Source organism: Emydura macquarii, unplaced genomic scaffold (genome assembly GCF_026122565.2).
Source record: "Emydura macquarii macquarii isolate MOO-44397 ecotype Brisbane River unplaced genomic scaffold, CSIRO-AGI_Emac_v2 contig_1203, whole genome shotgun sequence".
Lineage (NCBI taxonomy): Eukaryota > Metazoa > Chordata > Testudines > Chelidae > Emydura > Emydura macquarii.
Window position 1 is genome coordinate 200,090 of NW_027131340.1, and position 19,719 is coordinate 219,808.

The 19,719-nt window shown below is 67.5% G+C and overlaps 3 protein-coding genes across 4 annotated transcripts; 1 reads left to right on the plus strand and 2 right to left on the minus strand.

Annotated features, from left to right (window-relative positions):
* Positions 1-2,152: 2,152 nt before the first annotated feature.
* HAUS7 (HAUS augmin like complex subunit 7) lies at positions 2,153-6,537 on the minus strand. Of its 2 annotated transcripts, XM_067546928.1 has the most exons (10): positions 6,150-6,537; positions 5,752-5,867; positions 5,330-5,397; positions 5,029-5,090; positions 4,806-4,915; positions 4,403-4,561; positions 4,023-4,119; positions 3,554-3,772; positions 3,256-3,358; positions 2,153-3,137 (listed from the first exon to the last, which is right to left on the minus strand). In XM_067546928.1, the coding sequence occupies exons 1-10, from the start codon at positions 6,189-6,191 to the stop codon at positions 3,067-3,069; spliced, it is 1,047 nt and encodes a 348-aa protein (XP_067403029.1). In that variant the 5' UTR covers positions 6,192-6,537; the 3' UTR covers positions 2,153-3,066. The 2 variants fall into 2 exon arrangements, with proteins under 2 accessions (XP_067403029.1, XP_067403030.1); XM_067546929.1 differs by lacking the exon at positions 5,752-5,867 and having other exon boundaries at positions 6,150-6,168.
* A 532-nt stretch (positions 6,538-7,069) lies between these two features.
* DUSP9 (dual specificity phosphatase 9) lies at positions 7,070-14,947 on the minus strand. The gene is made up of 5 exons (XM_067546927.1): positions 14,658-14,947; positions 13,319-13,512; positions 10,229-11,312; positions 9,519-9,926; positions 7,070-8,843 (listed from the first exon to the last, which is right to left on the minus strand). Exons 3-5 carry the CDS (start codon positions 10,575-10,577, stop codon positions 8,527-8,529), a joined length of 1,074 nt encoding a protein of 357 aa, XP_067403028.1. The 5' UTR covers positions 10,578-11,312; positions 13,319-13,512; positions 14,658-14,947; the 3' UTR covers positions 7,070-8,526.
* Positions 14,948-15,970: 1,023 nt separating this feature from the next.
* CCNQ (cyclin Q) lies at positions 15,971-19,294 on the plus strand. The gene is made up of 6 exons (XM_067546945.1): positions 15,971-16,125; positions 16,744-16,853; positions 17,166-17,352; positions 17,542-17,674; positions 17,920-18,147; positions 18,528-19,294. The coding sequence occupies exons 2-6, from the start codon at positions 16,760-16,762 to the stop codon at positions 18,615-18,617; spliced, it is 732 nt and encodes a 243-aa protein (XP_067403046.1). The 5' UTR covers positions 15,971-16,125; positions 16,744-16,759; the 3' UTR covers positions 18,618-19,294.
* The last annotated feature ends 425 nt before the right edge of the window (positions 19,295-19,719 follow it).

The following is a 19,719-nucleotide window of genomic DNA, read 5'->3' on the forward strand; positions in this document are numbered from 1 at the left end:
TCCCCCCTCCGCGCCCCCGCAAGCTTCCCCCAGGCTCTGGAGTTCCTCCGCGGCCCCCCCCCCCCCCCCCATCGGTGTCTCCCTCCTGGGGGAGTCCCACAGTCCAGCGGGGCCCCCCCGGCGCCGACCTCCCAGCAACCCCCCCTCAGCCCTCCCCGGCCCGGCCCCAGAGCAGCTGCCCGGCCCCCGGCGCCCCCCGTCCCCGCGCCCCCCGGCCCGGCCTCCGAGCCCCACATCCCCGCGCCCCCCGGCCCGGCCTCCGAGCCCCACATCCCCGCGCCCCCCGGCCCGGCCTCCGAGCCCCACATCCCCGCGCCCCCCGGCCCGGCCCGGCCCGGCCCGGCCCGGTCCGGCGCCCCTCACCTCGCAGAGCCGGTCCGGGCGGTGGCCGGCGCAGAACTGGGGCGAGCCGCGCCCGGCCGGGGAAGGAGCCGTGTGGGGGGGCGGGGGGGCCGCCTGGCGAAACGGCCTTAATTGGTAAAAGCGCCGAGACCCGGGGCGGGGGGGTCGGTGTCAACGGGTCGGGATGGAGGGAGAGACCCGCCCCCCGGCCCGGCCCCGCCCCCTCCGTCCGCCCCCCCCCGCCTCCCGCCCCATCCCCCCATCGCCTCCCGCCCCCACCATCGCCCAGGGATGAGATCAGCGCGGCGCTGCATCCTTGGGGGATGGGGCACGGCCCGCCCCTCTAGGGCACCGCCGGGGGCTGCCTGGGCCCCTGCCCGCAATGACCCCCCCGAGCCGCCCCCCCGGGGCAGCTCGGTGCCAGGATCCCCCCCTCACCAGCCAAGTCAGCGTTACCCCACGGCTGGGCGTGGGGGGGTCTGACCCCTGGGTGCGGGGTCAGGGAGGGGCCCCAAGGAGGGCGGGGTCGGGGGGGCTGGCTATGGGGTAACTCGGGGGGCCGGGAATGAGGCTGTGAAGCGGGATCCGGCCTATGTCGATAAGGGCGGCCCAGGTCCGGCTGCAGGACCCTGATAGCCGGGCCCAGCCCTGGACCCCAGGACAGAGGGGACCCTGCAGCTGGCTGCCTTGTTATTGTAGGGTTTTCATTTGTTATTGTCAGATCTTCCGGGGTGACTCGTGGAGGGCTGTTATGGTAGGGTCTCCTGGAGTGGCCGTGACTAATTTGTTATCATAGGGTCTCCTGGGACGTCCGTGGCTGGTTTGTTATGGTAGGGTCTCCCGGGGTGGTGGTGGCTGGTTTGTTATGGTAGGGTCTCCCAGGGTGGCTGTGGCTGGTTTGTTATGGTAGGGTCTCCCAGGGTGGCTGTGGCTGGTTTGTTATGGTAGGGTCTCCCAGGGCTGCCCGTGTCTCTGTGCGGTGTCTCCACAAAGCCCAACGTACCAGGGCAGCTCGTCCCCTGCAGTGGGGGTGGGGGGAGGGGGGCAGGGACATGGCCCCCCCCGCCCCCCCACTCATTCCAGGGCTCTGAAGTCAGCGTTTCCTGTGCCCGGGTTTGTTTGTTTTTTGTTTAAAGAGCAAAAAATGGCTGTGGGGGCCCCAGGGAGCTGGGGGGGAAGTGTGCAAGGAGGGGCACGCTGCTCCGTGCCCCGCCCCCTCGTGCGTGCACGGGCGCCCCGCTAGCCTGGACCACCCCCAGCTGGGCCTGGCGCGAAGGCAGCGCGGCCCCTGCGAGGCTGCGTGTGAACAGGTGGGCACCGGGGGCGGGGGGCGGGAGGGCACAGGACGAGCGTGAGCACTCGTGTTTCAACGTGCAAGGGAGCAAATGGACGTGAACGGGCGACGGAGAGATGGGCACGGAGTAGCCAGGCGAGCAAGACTGGGTGTCGGCAGGCCGCATGTGGGGTGCAGGGTGGGGGTGGCGGGGGCCTGGGGGTGGGGGGGGGGCTGGGCTGGGGGGGCAGGGAGCCAGGGCAGGGCTGGGAGTGTGTCCCGGCGCCCCCTGCTGGAGTGGAAGGGCCCTGCCGGGGGTCCCCAAGTTCCTGTGCCCCTGCTGGAGGGTGGGGGGGGGCCCGGTCCGGTGCAAGCAGGCCTGGTTGTGACACCGGGACCCCCCTTACGTCAGGCCCTCAGGAATCCCAGCCCCCAGAGGAGGTGGAAGCATCCTTGGGAGACACCAGCGGGGGGGAGATGAGTGAACGGGCTGGACCCCCCGCCTGTGTCTCTCCCCAGCTCTGCGAGGGGCGCAGGATGTGGCAGGTATGGGGGGGGTGGCCCTGGGAAGTGAGAAACCCCAATGGGTGGGGACAGATCCCAGCCCCTCGGATGGTTCGGGGCCCGCCCAGGAACCCCTCCACCCGCTGCCTGGGGCACGAGCCCTTCCCCACGGCGCAGGCTGTGGGGGGCAGCAGCAGGCTAGGAGCCAGGTCTCCCGGGTTCTTGCCCTGGCTCTGAGAGGGGATCTGGTGGGTCAGGGCTGGGGGGCCTCTGTGCCTCAGTTTCCTGCCGGGGGGGTCGGGCTCAGTGACTCACCTTCCCTAGCTCAGCCCCCATCACTCTCCCCCCCCCCCCCAGGCAGAGGAATTCAGGCCTGGTGCTGAGTCATGGTGGCTGCTTCCTTGTAGGGCAGAAATTCTAGCAACCCCCGCCACTGCCAGAAATAGAACCCAGGAGTCCTGGCTCCCTGATCCCCCAGCTCTAACCACTAGACTCTCCCCCCGAGCCAGATCCCAGCCCCCCTGGTCCCCAGCTGGGAGGGAACCCAGGTGTCCAGATGCTTCAGTGGCCCCCCTGCAGCACAGCGCCTCCTGGTGTCCACACCGGAGCCGGGAACCGACGGCTCTGCCTATGGGGCAGGGGAGGGAGCTGCCCCCCAGCTCCCCCACTGAGCAGACACGACTGTGCGGGGGGGGCAGGACGCCAGGGCTCCCTTCCCGGCCCTTCTGACGCCACCTCCCTGTGCACTGCCTCAGTTTCTCCAGCTGGGAAGGGGGGCAATGCCTTTGTCTGCTCTGACCGTGGGGGTTCTCAGGGGCAGGTGGCCCCCGTGAGTCCACGCAGCGCCCAGCGCAACCGAGCCGGATCTCAGCTGATTACCACTAATTACTGAAAATTAACGACTTTTATTATCCCAGGAAGAGCCAGATGAGATGGGGGCCCTGGGGTCACTGGGGCAGCCCTCCCGCAGCGGCCAGGCGGGCCTGGTATTGCCGGCGCAGCTCCTCCATCTTCACGGCTGGAACAGAAAGAGTCACGTCAGGCCTGCAGCCTCACCCCCGACCGCGGCCCGCACCCAGGAGGGCGGGGAGCCCGGACGCCTGGGTCCTCACGTCTGCGGGGCCGGGGGTACTCACGCAAGGCCCCCGTGGGGCTGCCGCCCTCCTCGCCATGTCTCTGTGCTGCCATCTGCACCACCTGCTCCGAGGTGTCACTCAGCTGGGCCAGCGCCTTCAGCTCCTGGGGGGTGTGGGGGTGAGAGCCAGCCCCACGGTCCCTGCCCCACTGCCCCTTCCCCCCACTCCTCCCTGCCCCGCCCACCTCAGGACCCCCACCCCTTGGAGGCAGAGCTCCTGGGGCCCTGCTTGTGGCTGGGGGCCGGGCCTCGCACAAATGGGGGGTGACCCATGGCCAGTAGCCCCTGCCCCCCCGTACCTGGGCGCGGAGGGTGAGTGCGTGGTGCAGGTGCTGGCCCAGGGGTCCGCAGGGGCTGAGCCGGGGGGCCGGGGCGTGGCCGCAGTGCTCCTGCAGCTCCGTCTGGTGCACCTGCCGGAAGGCCCCCATCAGCTGGTGCGCGTCGCAGGCTGCCAGCGCCAGGGTCTGCAGGGCCGTGCCAGGCTCCGGGGGCGCCGCGCCGCCCCGCAGGGAGCAGTGCTGCGGGAATGAGGGGGGTCAGTCAAGAACCCAGGCGTCCGGGCTCCCCACCCCCCCAAACCCTGAGAGAACCCAGAGCTCTGAGCGCGGCTCACTGGGATCTCACTTCTCTGTTCCCCGATTTCTGGGTCCCCCGGAAATCTCGGCTCCCCCGGGTGCCTCCCGCCTCCCCGCATGCCCTCCACCCCCAGGGAGCCCCCCATCCCCTTTGCGTGCCCCCCGCCCCCCAGGGAGCCCCCCGCATGCCCACCTCTGCCCTCAGCCGCTCCAGTGCCGCGTTCGCCTCCTCCAGGCTGCTGCTGAGATCAGCCAACGCCTTCCCCCGGGACCCCCTGGACAGCCGGCTCCTGGGGGCAGAGGGGGTTACGGCACAGGGCTGGGATCCAGGACGCCTGGGTTCTCTCCAGGCTCTGGGAGGCGAGTGGGGGCTAATGGCTAGAGCGGGGGGGGGGGGGGCTGGGAGCCAGGACGCCTGGGTTCTCTCCCTGCTCTGGGTTAGAGCAGAGGAATCTCTATGGGGGGCCTGGCAGGGTCAGGAACTGAACCTTGACTGGGGGGGGTCTGTGCAGTGATGGGGATCCCAGTCTGGTGGGTGCTGCCCTAATGGCCCGGACTGGGAGGGGAGCAAACCTCTGGGGCGGGGCCGGCTCCTCCAGCAGCAGGGGCCTGACGTCGGCGGCACAGGGGGGCAGGTTAGGGGCCAGCAGGGCTGGCAGGCAGGTGCTGACGAAGACCTCGTGCAGGAACTCCTCGTTCTTCCTCGCGGTGTCCCGGAACGCCTCCTCCGCGCTGGGGGGATGAGGCGGGTCAGCAAACCACACAACACAGGGGTAACGGGGGGCCAGGACTCCTGGGTTCCCTCCCTGGCTCTGGGAGGGGGGTGATGGCTAGTGGTTAGAGCAGAACTAACTGTGAAGGGGGAGGAGCCCCTGCTGATCCCTGTCTCCCCCGTGGCATGGCGTCCCCAATGCCCAGCACTAACTGCCCCCCTGCAGACACCCCCACAGAGCTAGGAGCGCCCAGCCCCTGCCACCTGGAGGCGGTGGAGTCCCCGGAGCCTGTCCCAGCGATGTCGTCCAGGTACCCAGCGACGTCCAGCAGCTGCTGCATGAAGCCGAGCTGGCGCTCAGCGCTGGCCTCCCCCTGCAGAGAGACGCAGGGTGAGCTCAGTGCCCCAGGCCCCCACTCCCCTCCCAGAGCCGGGGAGGGAACCCAGGCGTGCGAGCTATGCCAGGCACTCCAGCACCAGCCCCCACCTTAACGAGATCCAGGTCGTCCGATCCACACAGCAGCAGCTCCGCGCCCAGCTTGGCCATTTCTGTCAGAAGAGAAGGGAGCCGGTTACCGCACAAGGGCCTCATGCTGAGATGCGGCCACCTCTGGGGTGGGCCCGGGGGCTGTTGAACCAGAATCCCCCACCCGGGACTCGTGGTTAGAGCGGGGGGCCTGGGAACCAGGACGCCTGGGTTCTCTCCCCAGCTCCCGGAGAGCAGTGGGGCCTGCAGGGGCTTGGAGGGGGTTGGGCTCCCCAAACCTGCCCCACTGAGCCGGACACACCTTGCGTTTTCTCCTCCATCTGCGCGTCCCTGAGGCCGGCCAGTTGCTCTCCGAGAGGGGGGTTTGCTCTGGGGGGGGAGAGAGCGTCACCGCGGCAGCCAGGATGATGCGCCCAGCTCTGGGGAATGCAGCCTGGCCCCAGGGCCCCCCGTGCTGCAGGGCAGCCAGAGCTGCACCCGCACAGAGCGCAGCCCCGAGCCCACGTGCGGGGGCAGGGCCTGGGGACCCCACGGGGGAGGGGGGCCAAGGCAGGGGGTCCCTCGGGGAGGGAGCGAGGGGCTCCCTGGGGGGCGGGGGAGACCCTGGAGGAGTGTGTGTGCAGAGGGTCCTGGGGAGCGGGGCGGGAGTTCCCGGGGGGGCGGGGCTCCCTGGGGGGCGGGGCAGGGCAGAGGGTCCCCGAGGGGCGGGGGTCCCCGCGGTACCGGGCGCAGAGCCAGGCCAGCAGCTCCAGGCGCTGCCCCGAGGGGGCGCAGAGCAGGCGCAGGGCGGCCTCGGGCTCGGGCAGGAAAACTCCGTCCAGCAGGGGGCAGCGCAGCGCCTGGGGACAGAGAGGGCGTCAGACCGCCTGCCCCCCACCCCATGTGATGGTTCCACCCGTCCGCCCCCCGCTGGGTGCGATGGTTCCGCCCGGCCCCACGGCCCCGCCCACGCAGAATGGCCCCGCCCGCTGGTGCTAGTGGTTCCGCCAGTCCGTGCCAGCCAGGCCTCCCCCACTGGGTGCGCAATACGATGGTTCCGCCCAACCGCTCCTCCTCGCTTGGTCCGATGGTCCCAGCCGGCCCTACCCCCTCCCGCTGGGTGCGATGGTCCCGGCCGGTACCTTCAGTCGCTCGTACACCGAGGCCGCCGCGGGCGCCGCCATCTTACTCCACAGGCGGGAGCGCGGGAAGACGCCTCCCAATTGGCCAGCGCCGCTGCCACTCACATTGGCCTGCAGCGCCCGTTGTCCGCAGGCCCCGCCCCTTCGTTTTCCCGCTCAGGGGCACGGGCGAAGGGCGGGGCTGCGTGGGGCGATGCTGAGGGGCGGGGCTAAGTGCGGCACGCCGGGAGGGGGCGGGGCTACCGAGGTCACGGTTTATGTAGGGTCCTCTGCCCCTCCCCCGCAGAATGGGAGCTCCCGCCCCTCCCCCACCGCGGGGAGAGGACCCAGGCGTCCGGGCTCGGTTCCATCCGTGACGCAGAGGAAGCCGCGTTTCCGCTGCTCACAAAGGCGGGAAGCCGCGGGGCGCCCCCAGCCCTGACTCGGGCTAAACGTGGTTCTGCCCCCCGCGCTGCCCGGCCCCCGGCCCCAGCTGGCTGCGGGGGGGCTGCTCCGGAGACGGCCCGATACAAGCGTCCTCCCCCCGGGCAGCTCCGGCCTGCGCCCCCCGGGGGGGAGGGGAGCAGAGCCCCCCCGCGGCCCGGCCCGGCCCGGCGAGCCCCTGGCCCTGGCCTGCGCTAGGGAACAGCCGGGCTCCTCCCCCCGCCCCCACTGCGCCGGGCAGGGAACCCAGGCGTCCTGGCTCCCAGCCGTGTGTGGCGCTGGCCCCGTGCTCAGCGGGCCACGAAGACGCTGAGCGAAGCTGGAGCTGGGGGTTAAAGTCCAGCTTTATTGTCCCTGGCAGTCCCCCCACTCCCCCACCTCATAGCCCCACGGATGGCCCCTGCCAACAGCCCGTCTGTCCTCTGCCCCCCGGGGCCGCGCCTTAGAAGCCTGAAAAAGAACAACCCCGCCCCACCCCCCGTGATAGCACGCCCCAGTGTCGGCTGGTGAGGGTCACCCATAGCTCCTGGCCCCTACATCCCCCCGAGGGGCAGGCGGACGCGGACGCACTTCTTCCCCCTCTCCCCTGCCCCTGCTGGGACTGCGGCGCCAGGCAGCCCCGGCTCCGATCCAGTTGTTCAAACCCAAGCGCAGGTGGCTGCACGTGGCTCAGGGCAGCGCTCCGGTGCCGGCTGCTGTTCCAGAGCAGAGGACGTTGGGGGGAGGTGTGATGGGCTTCTAGAGCTGCACAGTCTAGACTCCAGCAGGTAGTGAGTATGGGCTCCAGATCCTTGTTCCAGAGCCACAGGTTCCAGCCTGCCACCAGCGATCACTCAACCCACTTCTAGCACTGCAGGTTCTAGACTCTGGCAGGATTGTGTCTCTAGAACCAATGGTCCACACAAGAGGGACGTTCTCCATTTTTGTTGTAGAGCCAGGCAAGTTCCAGAACTGGCCCACATGGCTTTAAATGATAATGCTCAAGCAATAAGGTTCTAGGTAGGGTGGGTCCTAGATGCAGGTTCCAGACCTGGCACAGGGTAGTGGAGATTCGTGAACATTTCTAGAGCTGCAGGCTCTAGGTTCCGCTTTGATAGCATGGTAGCTTTAGACCCACAAGTGTTGGCTCTGGATCCTGGTTTCAGAGCCACAGGTTCCAGACCTAGCACTGGCTACTGCAGATTCCTTCATCCACTTCTAGAGCTGCAGGATCTAGATTGTGGCATGGTAGCTCAGTGGCTTGACTCTCATGGCTCTAGATCAAAACAAGGGAGTGAGTACAGGTCCTTTGTCCTTGTTTTAGAGAAGCACGTTCCAGACCTAGCTCTGGGGACTAATCCACTTCTAGAACTCCAGGTTCCGGACTCCACCGTGGGGGCTCTGAGTTCTTCTCATGGCTGTAGAACTAATGGCTCGAAGAAGGCAGGTATTGGCTGGTTCCAGATCTGGCTGGTGGTTTTGAAATGCTGATTCTCGGAGCAGCTGATCTTCCCCTTTCTGGAGGTCCAGGTCTCTTACTCCACCTCCACAGACACCTGTTCTAGACTCCAGCATGAAAGCTGAGTCCTCGTATTCTCCTGACTGAACCTCGGGACCAAATGTTCAGACAAGGCAGTTCGTGCAGGTTCTAGGTCCATGTCCTGGGGGTTCTAAATCCGCCTTGAGGTACAGCTGCATTTCTCCCGTCTGGAGGCCCAGGTTCCAGACCTAGCATTTGTGGTCCCGTAACTCATCTGCAGAGCAATCTGGGCCAGGCTCCAGCGTGGTGCCTGACTGGCTTGGACTTTCCTCGCTGGCCCAGAACCAAAGGTCCAGACGAGGAAGGCAATTGCAGCTTCCAGATCTGGCCCCGAGCACAGAGCCCAGACGAGGCAGGTTCTAGAGTCCCGCCAAGACACCTGGCAGCCCCACCGATGCCTAGATCAGCCGTGGGGCTCCCGGAGGCTGGCAGGGGCTACGTGGGGTAATGTTGCAAGTGGCCATCCTCTTCCTCCTGCTCGGGGGGCGGCACTGTAAAGCAGCAGCCCGGGGCGGACGCAGGGCTCTGCGGCGATCCCTCGGCCAGCCCCAGTTCCCTCTCGAAGTCCAGCAGCTGCCCCATGAAGCTGAAGTTGGGGGAGATGTCGGCCTTCTTGCGCTTGACCAGCTCGTAGGCGTCGTTGAGGGGCAGGCTGAGGTGCTGCATGAGGTAGGCCACGGTCACCGTCACCGAGCGGCTGACGCCCGCCAGGCAGTGGACCAGCACGCCGCTGTTCTGGGCCAGCGCCTCATCTGGGAGGGGCAGAGAGGGGAACGGAGCGGGCTGAGAGGCTGCCGGGCAAGGAGATGCAGGGAACGCCAGCAAGTGAGCCACGGCGCCGGGCTCGTGGTCGGCACCCGCTCTCGCCAGGCGTGGATGCTTCGTTTGAAGCCAGCCCCTGGGGAGAGCTGCGAGGCCCAGCTCCACCCGGGAGGCCTGGGCCCTGTCCGCGCAAGGTTGCCCATGGAGAACTGGGGTGACGCCTGGCTCGCGGCTGGGCTGCCATGCAGTCTCTGGGGCGGCCGCGTGCCCCAAGAGCCAGGCCGGCCCGGTTCGAAAGAGCTGCAGGGAAACCCACGTGTGGCGCTGGAGCTAGTGGGGCCGGCTTGGGAATGCCCTGGCCAGGAAGGGGAGAGACACCTGTGGGTCTCCGCCCAAGAGAGGTGCCAGCTGGGGAGAAGCTGGGACCAGGTGCCTGGGTTGGACCCCTGAGGGGAAACAGGTGCAGCGGTGCCATGCGGCCAGGGACACAGTCAGTAGGAAGTGGGGGGCAATGGGGTGGGGTGGAGCATGGTCAGTGAGATGTGGGGGGAGAGGGGGGATGGACCATAGTAACTGGGCTATAGGGGGATGGGGACGGGCTGGATCATGGCTCAGGAGGGGGCGCTGTGGGGTGCAGGCCAGCACCATCCCGGGCACTCACTCACCGATGAAGGCGATGGCCTCGGGGAAGAAGCGGGCCAGGTTCTGGCTCCAGTGGTCCGAGATGGGGATCTGCTTGTAGTGGAAGCCGTCCTGCTCCTCGAAGAGGTTGGGCAGGTTGGGCGTGACATTGAGGACGTAGCGGATGCCCAGCCGTGCCAGCGTCTCCATGTTGGCCGAGTCCCGGGCGCTGCCCAGGTAGAGATGCGGCAGGATCTGCACCGGGTAGGACGGGGGGCTGGCTCCCTCCGAGTCCATGGCCCTACTGCTCAGCGGCCCCGAGTCCTTGTCTGCACCCAGGCTCAGCCCCCCCAGGCCCACCACCGGGGGGGCGGGGCAGCTGCTGGGGCTAGGCACGTCCGGGCTGGGCACACACTGAGCTGGCCACTCTGACTGGAACTTGGCGAATCCCCCTGCAGGCGGACAGGGCGGTGCTATTAGACGTGTCACAGCAGGGCCTGGGGCCACCATGCTGGGCACCGCACAGACCCCCCGCCTGAGACCTGGGCCCACGAGGCACGGAGAGGGGACGTGCCAGGAGACCCCTCGCATTCCAGCCCACCCTCCCAGCCCCAGGGCTGGCCTCTCCGGGACAGGGAGCAGTGCCGAGCCGTGTCTGGGCCACAGGCGGCCTTTGTCTCTGTGCCCTCTCCAGTGAGCATGGGCGGCCGGCGGCCCCGGGACCCAGCCATGCCCCTCGCCCCGCGACACCCACCTTGGAGGTAATATGCTGTGCAGCCTTCTTCCCGCAGCTTCTGGAGCAGCAGGCCCAACACCGACTCCTGGTCGCCCTGGCCAGGGCACGGCAGCCCGACGGTCCCCTCATCGTACAGGAGGACGGCGCCACCCCCGCCCTCCGGCCAGCCCGGGAGCAGCGACCGGACCGAGAGGTTCCCCTTGCGCAGGCGGCGCAGCAGCAGCCCTGGCAGGGCCACGCTCAGCGCCTGGGCCACATGGCACGAGTCATAGTGCTCCCGACTGCGGCAGTCCAGGATGTGCAGCCGGGGGGCTGGGGATGCCAGTTCCCCCCGCAGCCATAGAGTGGATTTCCCTAGGGCTTCCATGGGGCTAGCAGGGGCAGCCGTGGGGGACTGGCCGATCCCCACCCACGCTACCACTCACGTCCCCCCCGGTGGCCATGGAAATGTTGGCTCCAAGGGGACCACGGAGGTGGCTGAGCTGGGGTCAAGTCACCATCCCCCCATCCGCCCGCAGAGGGGCAGCTGGTGCCTGGAGGCCGGGAGTGCAGGACCGGCCCCCCCCAGTTGCCACGTTGAGATGCCCACAGCGATGGGGCGCGAGGCGCCAGGGACGCCTCCCGCTTCCGTCCGTAGCTGTGCTTTGTGCGCGTGGGGGTGGCACAGCAGCGAAAGGGGGGGTATGGAAGGAGACCCCCCAAGGCAGCAAAGCCCCCCAGCACTACACCCCCACACGCCAGCCAGTGGGGAGTCTCATCTGCAGGACCAGCATCTCCAGGAAAGCTCCCCGGCCAGCGGTGAGGGGGCACAGTCTGAGCTGGACTGACTGGCCCACGGGGCAGATCCGGGAACACCTCTCGAGCTACGGGGCGAGGGCAGCACGGAGTCACGGCTCCAGCCCCCAGCAGCTTCGCAGGCAGGCGTCCCCCGATCTGGGGAGCCGTTTGCTCTCCAGGCGCTGCCCGGCTGGTCTGGAGGGGCTGGGGCGGGCGGAGAAGGGCCTGAGTCTGGGATGGAGCCAGGCCGTGGGGTCATCCAGCTGGTATCGGAGACAGGCAGGGAGGGAGATGGCCCAGCCACCGCGCAGGGCTCCGCGCAGACCTGCCAGGGAGAGCGGATGGGAGTCAGCGAGGGGCGGGCAGCAGGAGATCCCAGCCCTCTCCTGGCACTGCGCCGGCCCCTGCATCCTGCCCCGGAGCTGTGACGCATCCCCCGGGAGGGTAGGCCACGGGGCAGGATGTGTAACTGCCGGCGCCCCTCACTCCTGACCCGCAGCCCCCTGCCACCCCAGGCCTGGGCTCCCAGCTGTAGCTGGCTCTGTGCGTATGGTATGGGGGAAGGGGAGCGGCTCAGCTGGCGTCAATGGGGCCAGGCCCAGTGAAGGGCCCAGCCGAGGGTCTGGCCAGCTGCCAGGCGCTGATGTCAGCGTTAATTCGGCACCAGTATGAATAATTGATACCAGCAGGAACCACAGCCGCGTCCCCCAGAGAGCCTGCCTGGGCTGGGGGGTCAGGACGCCTGGGCTCTTCCCCAGGCTGTGGTGTGACCTTGGACAAGTTGCCTCCCCTCTCTGTTCCTCAGTTTCCCCCATCACCTCTGCCTATCTAGGCCAGGCCTGTGCAAAGATTTGGGCAGAGCAGGGTACTCAGGACTGGCTTCTACCCCATGCTCAGACCCTGTCCTGCGGGGGGAGCGGGGTGTGAGCAATTCACAGCTCCGCCTGTGCCTCAGTTTCCCCACCTGCTGTGTCGGCACAGAACCCCTCAACACAGCACCCCAGAGCTGCCCATGAAACACGCTAGACAGGAGCTGGTCGCCCTTGCAACCTGCCCGTCCCAGGGCTACTCGCGCCTCGCGGGGGTACAACGGGGTGTGTGGACTCTGCCGTTAGACACGTGCTGGTGCTGACGGGCACTAGGGCAAAGGGAACTGTTGGGGGGCAGGTCCCTGGCCCGTCACCCCCCCCCGTATCAGGCCTGGCTGCGTTTGTCCCCCCCTCCGCCCGAGGGTACCAGGATTTCTACCTCGGCTAGCTGAGCTGCTGGTGCTTGGACATCTCCCCACGACGTCTGCGCCCCCACAGCTCCCCTGACCCTCCGCAGCGCTGGGCAGCACCCCTGCCAGGCGGAGCTGAGCGACGCTCGCTACAGGTGGGGAAACTGAGGCACAGAGCAGGACAGTGACTTCATCTCATGGGCGCTACTGCAGATTCTGCCACTGGGAGTCCTGGCTCCCAGCCCCCTTCCCCCCCCCGCCAGGCCGGGGGATGGAACCCAGGAGTCCTGGCTCCCAGCCCCCCGCAGGTCTCCGAGCCCCCCGGCCCCCAGCGCTCACCCGGCGGACGAGACCCAGACGCGGCCCCGGCTCCGGGCGGCTCCGGCAAGTCCCAGCGCCGCCGCACACAGCCCGCCCCGGCTCCACGTGCGGGCTGTGTACAGCCCGGCCCCGCCCCGCCGCCCTGATTGGCGGGCAGGGCCTGAGTGGGCGGGGCTGGACGCCTGGGTTCTCTCTGGCTCTGGGAGGGTGGCACAAGATGCTTGGGTTCTCTCGGGGAGGCTGGGGGGGACACAGGACGCCTGAGTTCTCTCAGGGGGGGGCACAAGACGCCTGGGTTCTCTGGGGGGGGAGCCCACAGGACGCCTGGGTTCTCTGGGGGGGGGGGAACAGGACGCCTGGGTGTTCTCGGGAGGCTGGGGGGGGGGGCCACAGGACGCCTGGGTTCTCTCAGGGGGAGCCTGGGGGGGGGGGCACATGACGCCTGGGTTCTCTCAGGGGGAGCCTGGGGGGGGCGCCACAGGACGCCTGGGTTCTCTCAGGGGGAGCCTGGGGGGGCGCCACAGGACGCCTGGGTTCTCTCAGGGGGAGCCTGGGGGGGGGGGGCACAGGAGGCCGGTTCCACGCCCCCCTGTTGACCCCAGTGTGATTTCGGTGAGAACAGGCAGGAAGCGGCCGCCCCCTCCCTTGCCTTTGGTGCTGGGCCAAACACCTTCCCCTCGCTCTGTGACTCAGTTTCCCCAGGCAGTGACCCTGCGCCTGCTTTGCAAGTCAGGCCCCACCGCGCCGGGCGCTGCAGGCTGCTGGGGAGGCGCCAGCCCGCGCTGACTCACCGCCGGGGACGTGGGGCTCGCTCGGGACACGCAGGATCCCAGAATAGTCGCCGCGAACAATCTTGCCCTCCCACAAGCAGCTCCTGTCGCCTTGGCAACGCGAGCCTTCCTCCAGCGAGGCAGAGCAGGGGCACCCGTGGAGCTGCGCGGCGGGGGCTGGGGAAGGCCGGGGGGTGAGGCGCCCTAGTCACCAGCTGTAAGCGCAGGGAGCAAATGGGGAAACTGAGTCACAGGCATGCAGCCACCTTCCCTTCCCCCGAGGGCAGCGAGTCAGAGGCAGCGGACGGTGCTAATGGGCCGGCCCACTCAGACCCCTCTGTGCAGATGATGGGACCCAGGAGTCCGGGACCCAGCCCCGCACCCCTGCTCTGCCTCTGCCCCTCCCCCCCAGCTGGTTAGTCATCGGGGCCCATGACAAATCCCCAGAGCGACTCACGGCAAACTCAGCCAGCGCATGCCGCCCGCACCGCCCTCGGGCACAGCCCGCTCTAACCTCTAGACCCCGCTCCCCTGCCAGAGCAGCAGGAAGAACCCAGGAGTCCTGGCTCCCCCGCGACTAACCACTAGATGCTGCTCCCCTATTCAAGCCATGGCTGTCTCTAGCCCTAACCCCCCCCACCTCAGGCTGTTACTGATGAGATAATCTCCATGGCTGGGGGAGGGGAGGTGCATCAGCATGGCCCCCCCACCCCACAGCGCAGTAGGCAGCCAGGAGGGAGAGCACCCCATGGAGGGGGCAAGACGAACACGATCTCTTTTGGCTGGGCCGCAGATTTCCCACCCCCTAGGATCTGTCTTGGGGTCCATGGGTCCTGGGGAGCCCTGGCTGGCTGTGAGGGGTGGGAGTGGGGCCCAGGGCCTCTCCCCTTGTGCCAGCCTGCCAAGAGCAGGGCCCCTGGCCCCACCCAGATCCCGGCGGAGTGGGGCGGATGGGCCTCGCCCCAGCCTGCCCCATGCCACGTTGCTGTGCACAGAGCCTGGGACTTTCCCTCTTCCTCTCATGGCTCTAAATTTAGAGCGAGAGCAGAGCAGGTCTGTGTGCCATCGGCTTCCCACGCGGCCGGGCCGAGCCAGGCTGTGGAGCCAGTGCCCGGCGGGCGGCAGCTGGAGATGCCTGGGGGCAGAGGCAGACACACAGGGGGGCGCTGTGCAGCGATGGGGCAGGGGACGAGTGTCATTCGGAGCCCGAGATACTCCCATGGGGCCCCTGGCAGCAGGGGGGGCCCCTGGCAGCAGGGGGGGCCCGGCCCCACACACACGCCTGCTCAGCTGCCGGGCGCTGTGTGCTGGAAATGACGTGACCCGAGAGAGGCTGTTATAAATAGACGCCGATCAATACCTCACGGGCCAGGCCTCGTGCGAGAGGAACCCACTCCTGTCCCGACTCCGCGTCCTCAGCCCTCCACAGCGGGCCCTGTCTGGACGGCCTGAGACCGGCCCCGGGGCGCTTTGGTTTCCAGCCATCGCTGCCAACGGGCTCCTTCCTCCTGCTCAAAGACGGAGGCCTGCAGCCTGCGAATCGCTGCGGCAGCTAAATCACCCCCAGGGACAGCCCTTGTCCGAGAGCGGGGCCCCTGAGCCGGGCGCACCCCGACCCCTGTGCCAGGTGCCCCCAGACCCTGACCAAGAGTGGGGAGCCAGGCGCCCCCCACGCTGAGAGTGCCGGGGCCCCCGACGCTGACCGAGAGCGGGGCCCCTGTGCCGGGTGCCCCCAGGCCCTGACTGAGAGCAGGGCCCCCGAGCCGGGCGCCCCCCGACGCCGACCCCTGAGCCGGGCGCCCCCCGACATCGGCCTGGATTTGGCGGTCAGCACAGCGCTGTGTGGCTGTGGCTAAGCACCCAGCTGAAACTGGGGAAACTGAGGCACGGGGGCGCGCGCGAGGCGAGGGCAAGCACAGCTCAGCCCGTTGCTCCTCCTGGGTCCGGCGGATTCGGGGCCGCTCCTGGTGCAGGGGTTCACTCCCCCCTCCCCACCCGTGAATGGTAACCATGGCAACAGTGAGCGCCATCTTCCAAAGCGCGGCCTGGTGGAGGTCGCTAACCCCCCCCCGCGCTGCCCCTCACTCCCGGCCGCCGACTCGGAACACGCCGTGCGCCCCCTGCAGGGGAACGTGCTGGTCACCGGCACCCGCCACGCTCCTTCCCCCGCCAGGCCTCGCCCCTTTATAGACCCCGTCCCCTCCCCTCTGCTCCTCCCCGAGGCCTTGATACTCGTCATGTGATTGGCCAGAGCCCCTCTTGCTCTCTCAATCTCTCCCGTGATTGGCCAATTTTGCCTTCCCTCCCAGCACGCGAGGCGGCGGCGTGTGACGGCGTGTGATTGGCCGCCACCTCAGGCCCCGGGGCCTATTAGAGACGAAGGCGCGAAAACGCGCGAAGGGCGATGCAACGGTCACACTCCACGACCCCCGATTGGCCAGCCTGCCTCCACCTCTAGCCAATCAGAGACGAGAGAAGCACCGCCTTTTTGAAGGACCCCTGATTGGGTTGACGATTGCGAGTGCCTGTCCCGAAGCGGGCGCGGACGGAAGGGAGAAGCCAGCGGATCGGCCACGCTGGGGAGAGCGGGAAGTCCATTCACCATCCTTCCCAGCGGAGTGCGGCTTTTAATCAGGCACTTGTGGTGCACACCTATCCCCGCAACCCGGACCCCGCAACCCGGAAGTGGCCTGAGGGGACCATGATAGAGCTGCCTTGCCGTACAGAGCCGGCTACATCCGGGCACCGGCCACCGCGGGGCCTGGCGGCGGCCTGAGCCCCAAGCTGGTTCATGGGGAGGGCTCAAGGCAGCGGGGTCTCCTGATTGGGTGAGGGGTAGAGGTCACGTGGCCCCAGGGCGGTGGGAGGGAAGTGAGGTATGGGCACTAGGGGTTAAGGGGCACAGACCACGGGGCAGTTTGTGACGTCATCAAACTGCGCCGTGTTGTCACATGCCGTATTCTGATGTCATCACACCACACAATGATGTCACAGAGACGTCAGTTGGGGGCCAGGGTGATGTCATCTCAAGGCACAGTGATGTCGCGCCATGATGTCACGCCGCACGCCTGTTGGCCGGGTGATACAGCAGCTGCTGGTGACGTGACGTCGTGATGTCATGGCACGGGGGCGGGAGGCTGTGACATAACGTAGCATGTGTGTGGTGTCACCGTGACCACACGGTGCCCTGTGATGTCACAGGGTTCTGGGTGAGGTCATCGCAGAGTGGGTCATGTGATGTCCGACGGTGCGGCTGTAGTGTCAAGGCGCCCTAACCCACCTTGATGATGTCATCGCGCGTAGAGGTGGTGCAGGGTGCTGCCGGCCCAACCGATGCCATCGCAGAGAGTGGCGCCGGGCGATGTCGCCGCCATGCGGCGCTGCCAGATGATGGCATCACGGTGCTGGCGGCACCAGGTAAGTGACAAGCTGGGCTCCCTGCGCAGGTGGCCGCTGGGTGCCATGGAGCCTGACGGGGCAGCAAGCGACCAGACTGGGCTGGGCTCTGCCGAGACCAAGACCCACTTCAAGGTCACCCGGTTCATCATGGAGGCAGGTAAATGGCTCGGGGACGGAGGGGGGGCAGGGGGCTGCTGTGCTGGCGAGAGAGGGGACTGAGAGGTGGTGTGGGGCACAGGGGAGGCCGGGCCTGTTGGGAGATAAGAGGGGCCCTGACAAATGGGCAGAGAGGGGGGGCCGGGAGGTGGCCAGCCAACTGGGGGAGGCCTACGGGTGAGCCATGCTAACGGGGGGGGGCAGATGGCCCAACACCCTGTAGGGGGAAGTCATGCCAATTGGAGGAGGGGTAGCTGTGTGAGTTGGGGGGGGGCATTCTCCCCACTCCAGTGACACCCAGCTCCTCCCCCAGGGGTGAAGCTGGGCCTGCGCCCCATCCCCGTGGCCACGGCTTGCACAATCTACCACAGCTTCTTCCGAGCCACAGTGGCCCCAGCGCCCTACGACCCCTACCTGGTGGCCATGGCTGCGCTCTACCTGGCCGGGAAGGTGGAGGAACAGCACCTGCGCACCAGGGACATCATCAACGTCAGCCACCGGTAACCCCCTGCTGGCCTCTCCATTGGTCCATGCCCAGCACTACCAGGGGCTGCGGCTTGGGAGCCAGGACTCCTGCGTTCTCTCCCAGGCTCTGGGAGGGAAGCGGGGCTAGGGGGCTATAGTAGGAAGGGTGGGGGCCAGGACTCCTGCCTCCCCAGTCCCACCCCCTGCTAATCTCCCCTCCCCAGGTACTTACATCCCCAGAGTGAGCCCCTGGAACTCGACTCCCATTTCTGGGAGCTGCGGGACAGCATCGTCCAGTGCGAGCTGCTCATGCTGCGGGTGCTGGGCTTCCGCGTCTCCTTCCAGCACCCCCACAAGGTGGGTCCTTGGGGTGCAGCGGCAGGGGAAAGAATCTGGGGGAGCGAGCAGCTGGGATCACCTTCCAGAGACAAGGGCTTAGCCACTGAACCTGCTGCTCTGCCTAGAGGAGAGGGGACTGGCACTGGGAGCCAGGACTCCTGGGTCCTATGGGGAGGGAGGGCTGTGGGTTATAGCAGGGGGCTGGGAGCCAGGACTCCTGGGTCCTCCTTACCCTGTCCCCCTCCTCACCCCTCTGCCTGCAGTACCTGCTCCATTACCTGCTCTCCCTGAGGCAGTGGATGAACCGGCACGGCTGGGAGCGGACCCCGATCTCAGCGGCAGCGTGGGCGCTGCTCCAAGATAGCTACCACGGGGGCCTGTGTCTGCGCTACCCGCCCCAGCACGTGGCCGTGGCCGTGCTACACCTCGCCCTGCAGTGCTACGGGGCAGAGGTGCCGGCCCACGTGGAGGCAGAGAGACCCTGGTGGCAGGTAAGAGAGGCAGGACCCTTGGGCATAGCCCACACTTTGGGGCCCTTCTACCTGGGGAAACTGAGGCATCGAGGGGGAAAGTGGCTGGCTCAGGGTAACAGAGAACTGGCGGCGGACCTGGGGAGAGAGCCAAGGCATTGACTCCCAGCACCCCCGCTCCAGCCCACCAGACGCTGCTCCCCTCCCAGAGCCAGGGATAGAACCCAGGGGTCCTGGCTACCAGTGCCCTGCTCTAACCCAGCCAGTCCCCCACCCTGGGGCCAGATCAGAGCCGGCACCCCCTAACGGGGACAGACTCCCTGTCCCTCTCCAGACCTAAGCAGTGGGTCGAGGCAGCGTTGCGTGGGTCATTGCTCCCGCCTGCTTTTCTCCTCTCCTAGGTGTTCAGTGAAGATCTCAGCAAGGCTCAGATTGACCAGATCATATTGGACCTGATCCAGATTTACACCTTGGACGCAGAAATCGCCTAACAGAGTCCAGAGGGATGGCCCCATTCCCTGCCCCCGAGCCAGTCAGTCCCTGCCCTGGGGCTGGATCAGGGCCAGCACCCCCTAGAGAGGCCAGGCTCCAGGCCCCATTCCTTCCCCATCCCCAGCTTTGGGAACCCAGCGTTTGTTGGACTCTGGGCATCCTCTCCCACGGCCATTCCCCTCACTGTCCGTGCCCCTGCTGTGGGCCTGAGAAGGGCACTGGCCCTGGCACTCTGCCAGCTCAGAGCTGCCTGGCGGAGCGCTGCAGCTGCTCTGACTTAGGCTCCAACCCCCACCTACATGCTCGGTGTCTGGCAAACTCGGGCCCTGGCGGCCAGCGCTGATCCTCTTCTCCCGCTCCCGCACACGTCCCTGAGTGCTGGGGTAACACTGACAGAGCCGGGCGGCGGCAGGGGGGATCGAACCGGGAACCTCTGAACCTTTGTGTAGGAGCGAAAAAAAGCTCCTGGCTGGAGCCTGTCACAGCCCCATGAATCATGATTGAGCTGCCACTGGAGGGCTACAGCAGGCCGCCCCAGGCCGGCGTGGGGTGCACTTGAACCGCCTGAGGCAGTGAGTAAAGATGTGCCTGTGAACCAGCTGTGAGCGAGTCGTTCTTTGCCCCAGGACTGGGCCTGACAGCCATTCGCTCGCTGCGCCCTGTGGGTTTGCTGGAGCCTGGGCCCAGGGCGGAGTGTGGGGTCAGAAAACTGCGCCAGCCCTTGAGGGGGCGCCGGGGGGGGGGGGGGTTAATAATTGGTTCAGCCATGCTGCTGGGGGGGGGAGGAAGGTCCTCACATGTAACTGACCTGTCTGAGTTTGCCAAGAGCCTGAATCTCCCGCGTCAGACCTGTTCCCCCTCCCCCGCAGGAGGCGAAATGGCACCCGGGTGAGTTATTTTATTAATTTTTAATAATATGAACAAAGGTTATAGAGCCATTCAGTTGAGTTATATGCATTGCTCCGGAAATGGGGAAGGTGGTGACAATTTCAGTCCGAAATCCGCCCCACGCTGGGGAGGGGGAAACCCCAGAGACACCTTGAATTGCTGTGTTTGTTTGTTCCTTAAAAAAACCCAAACCAAGATTTGTCTTTCCCCGCT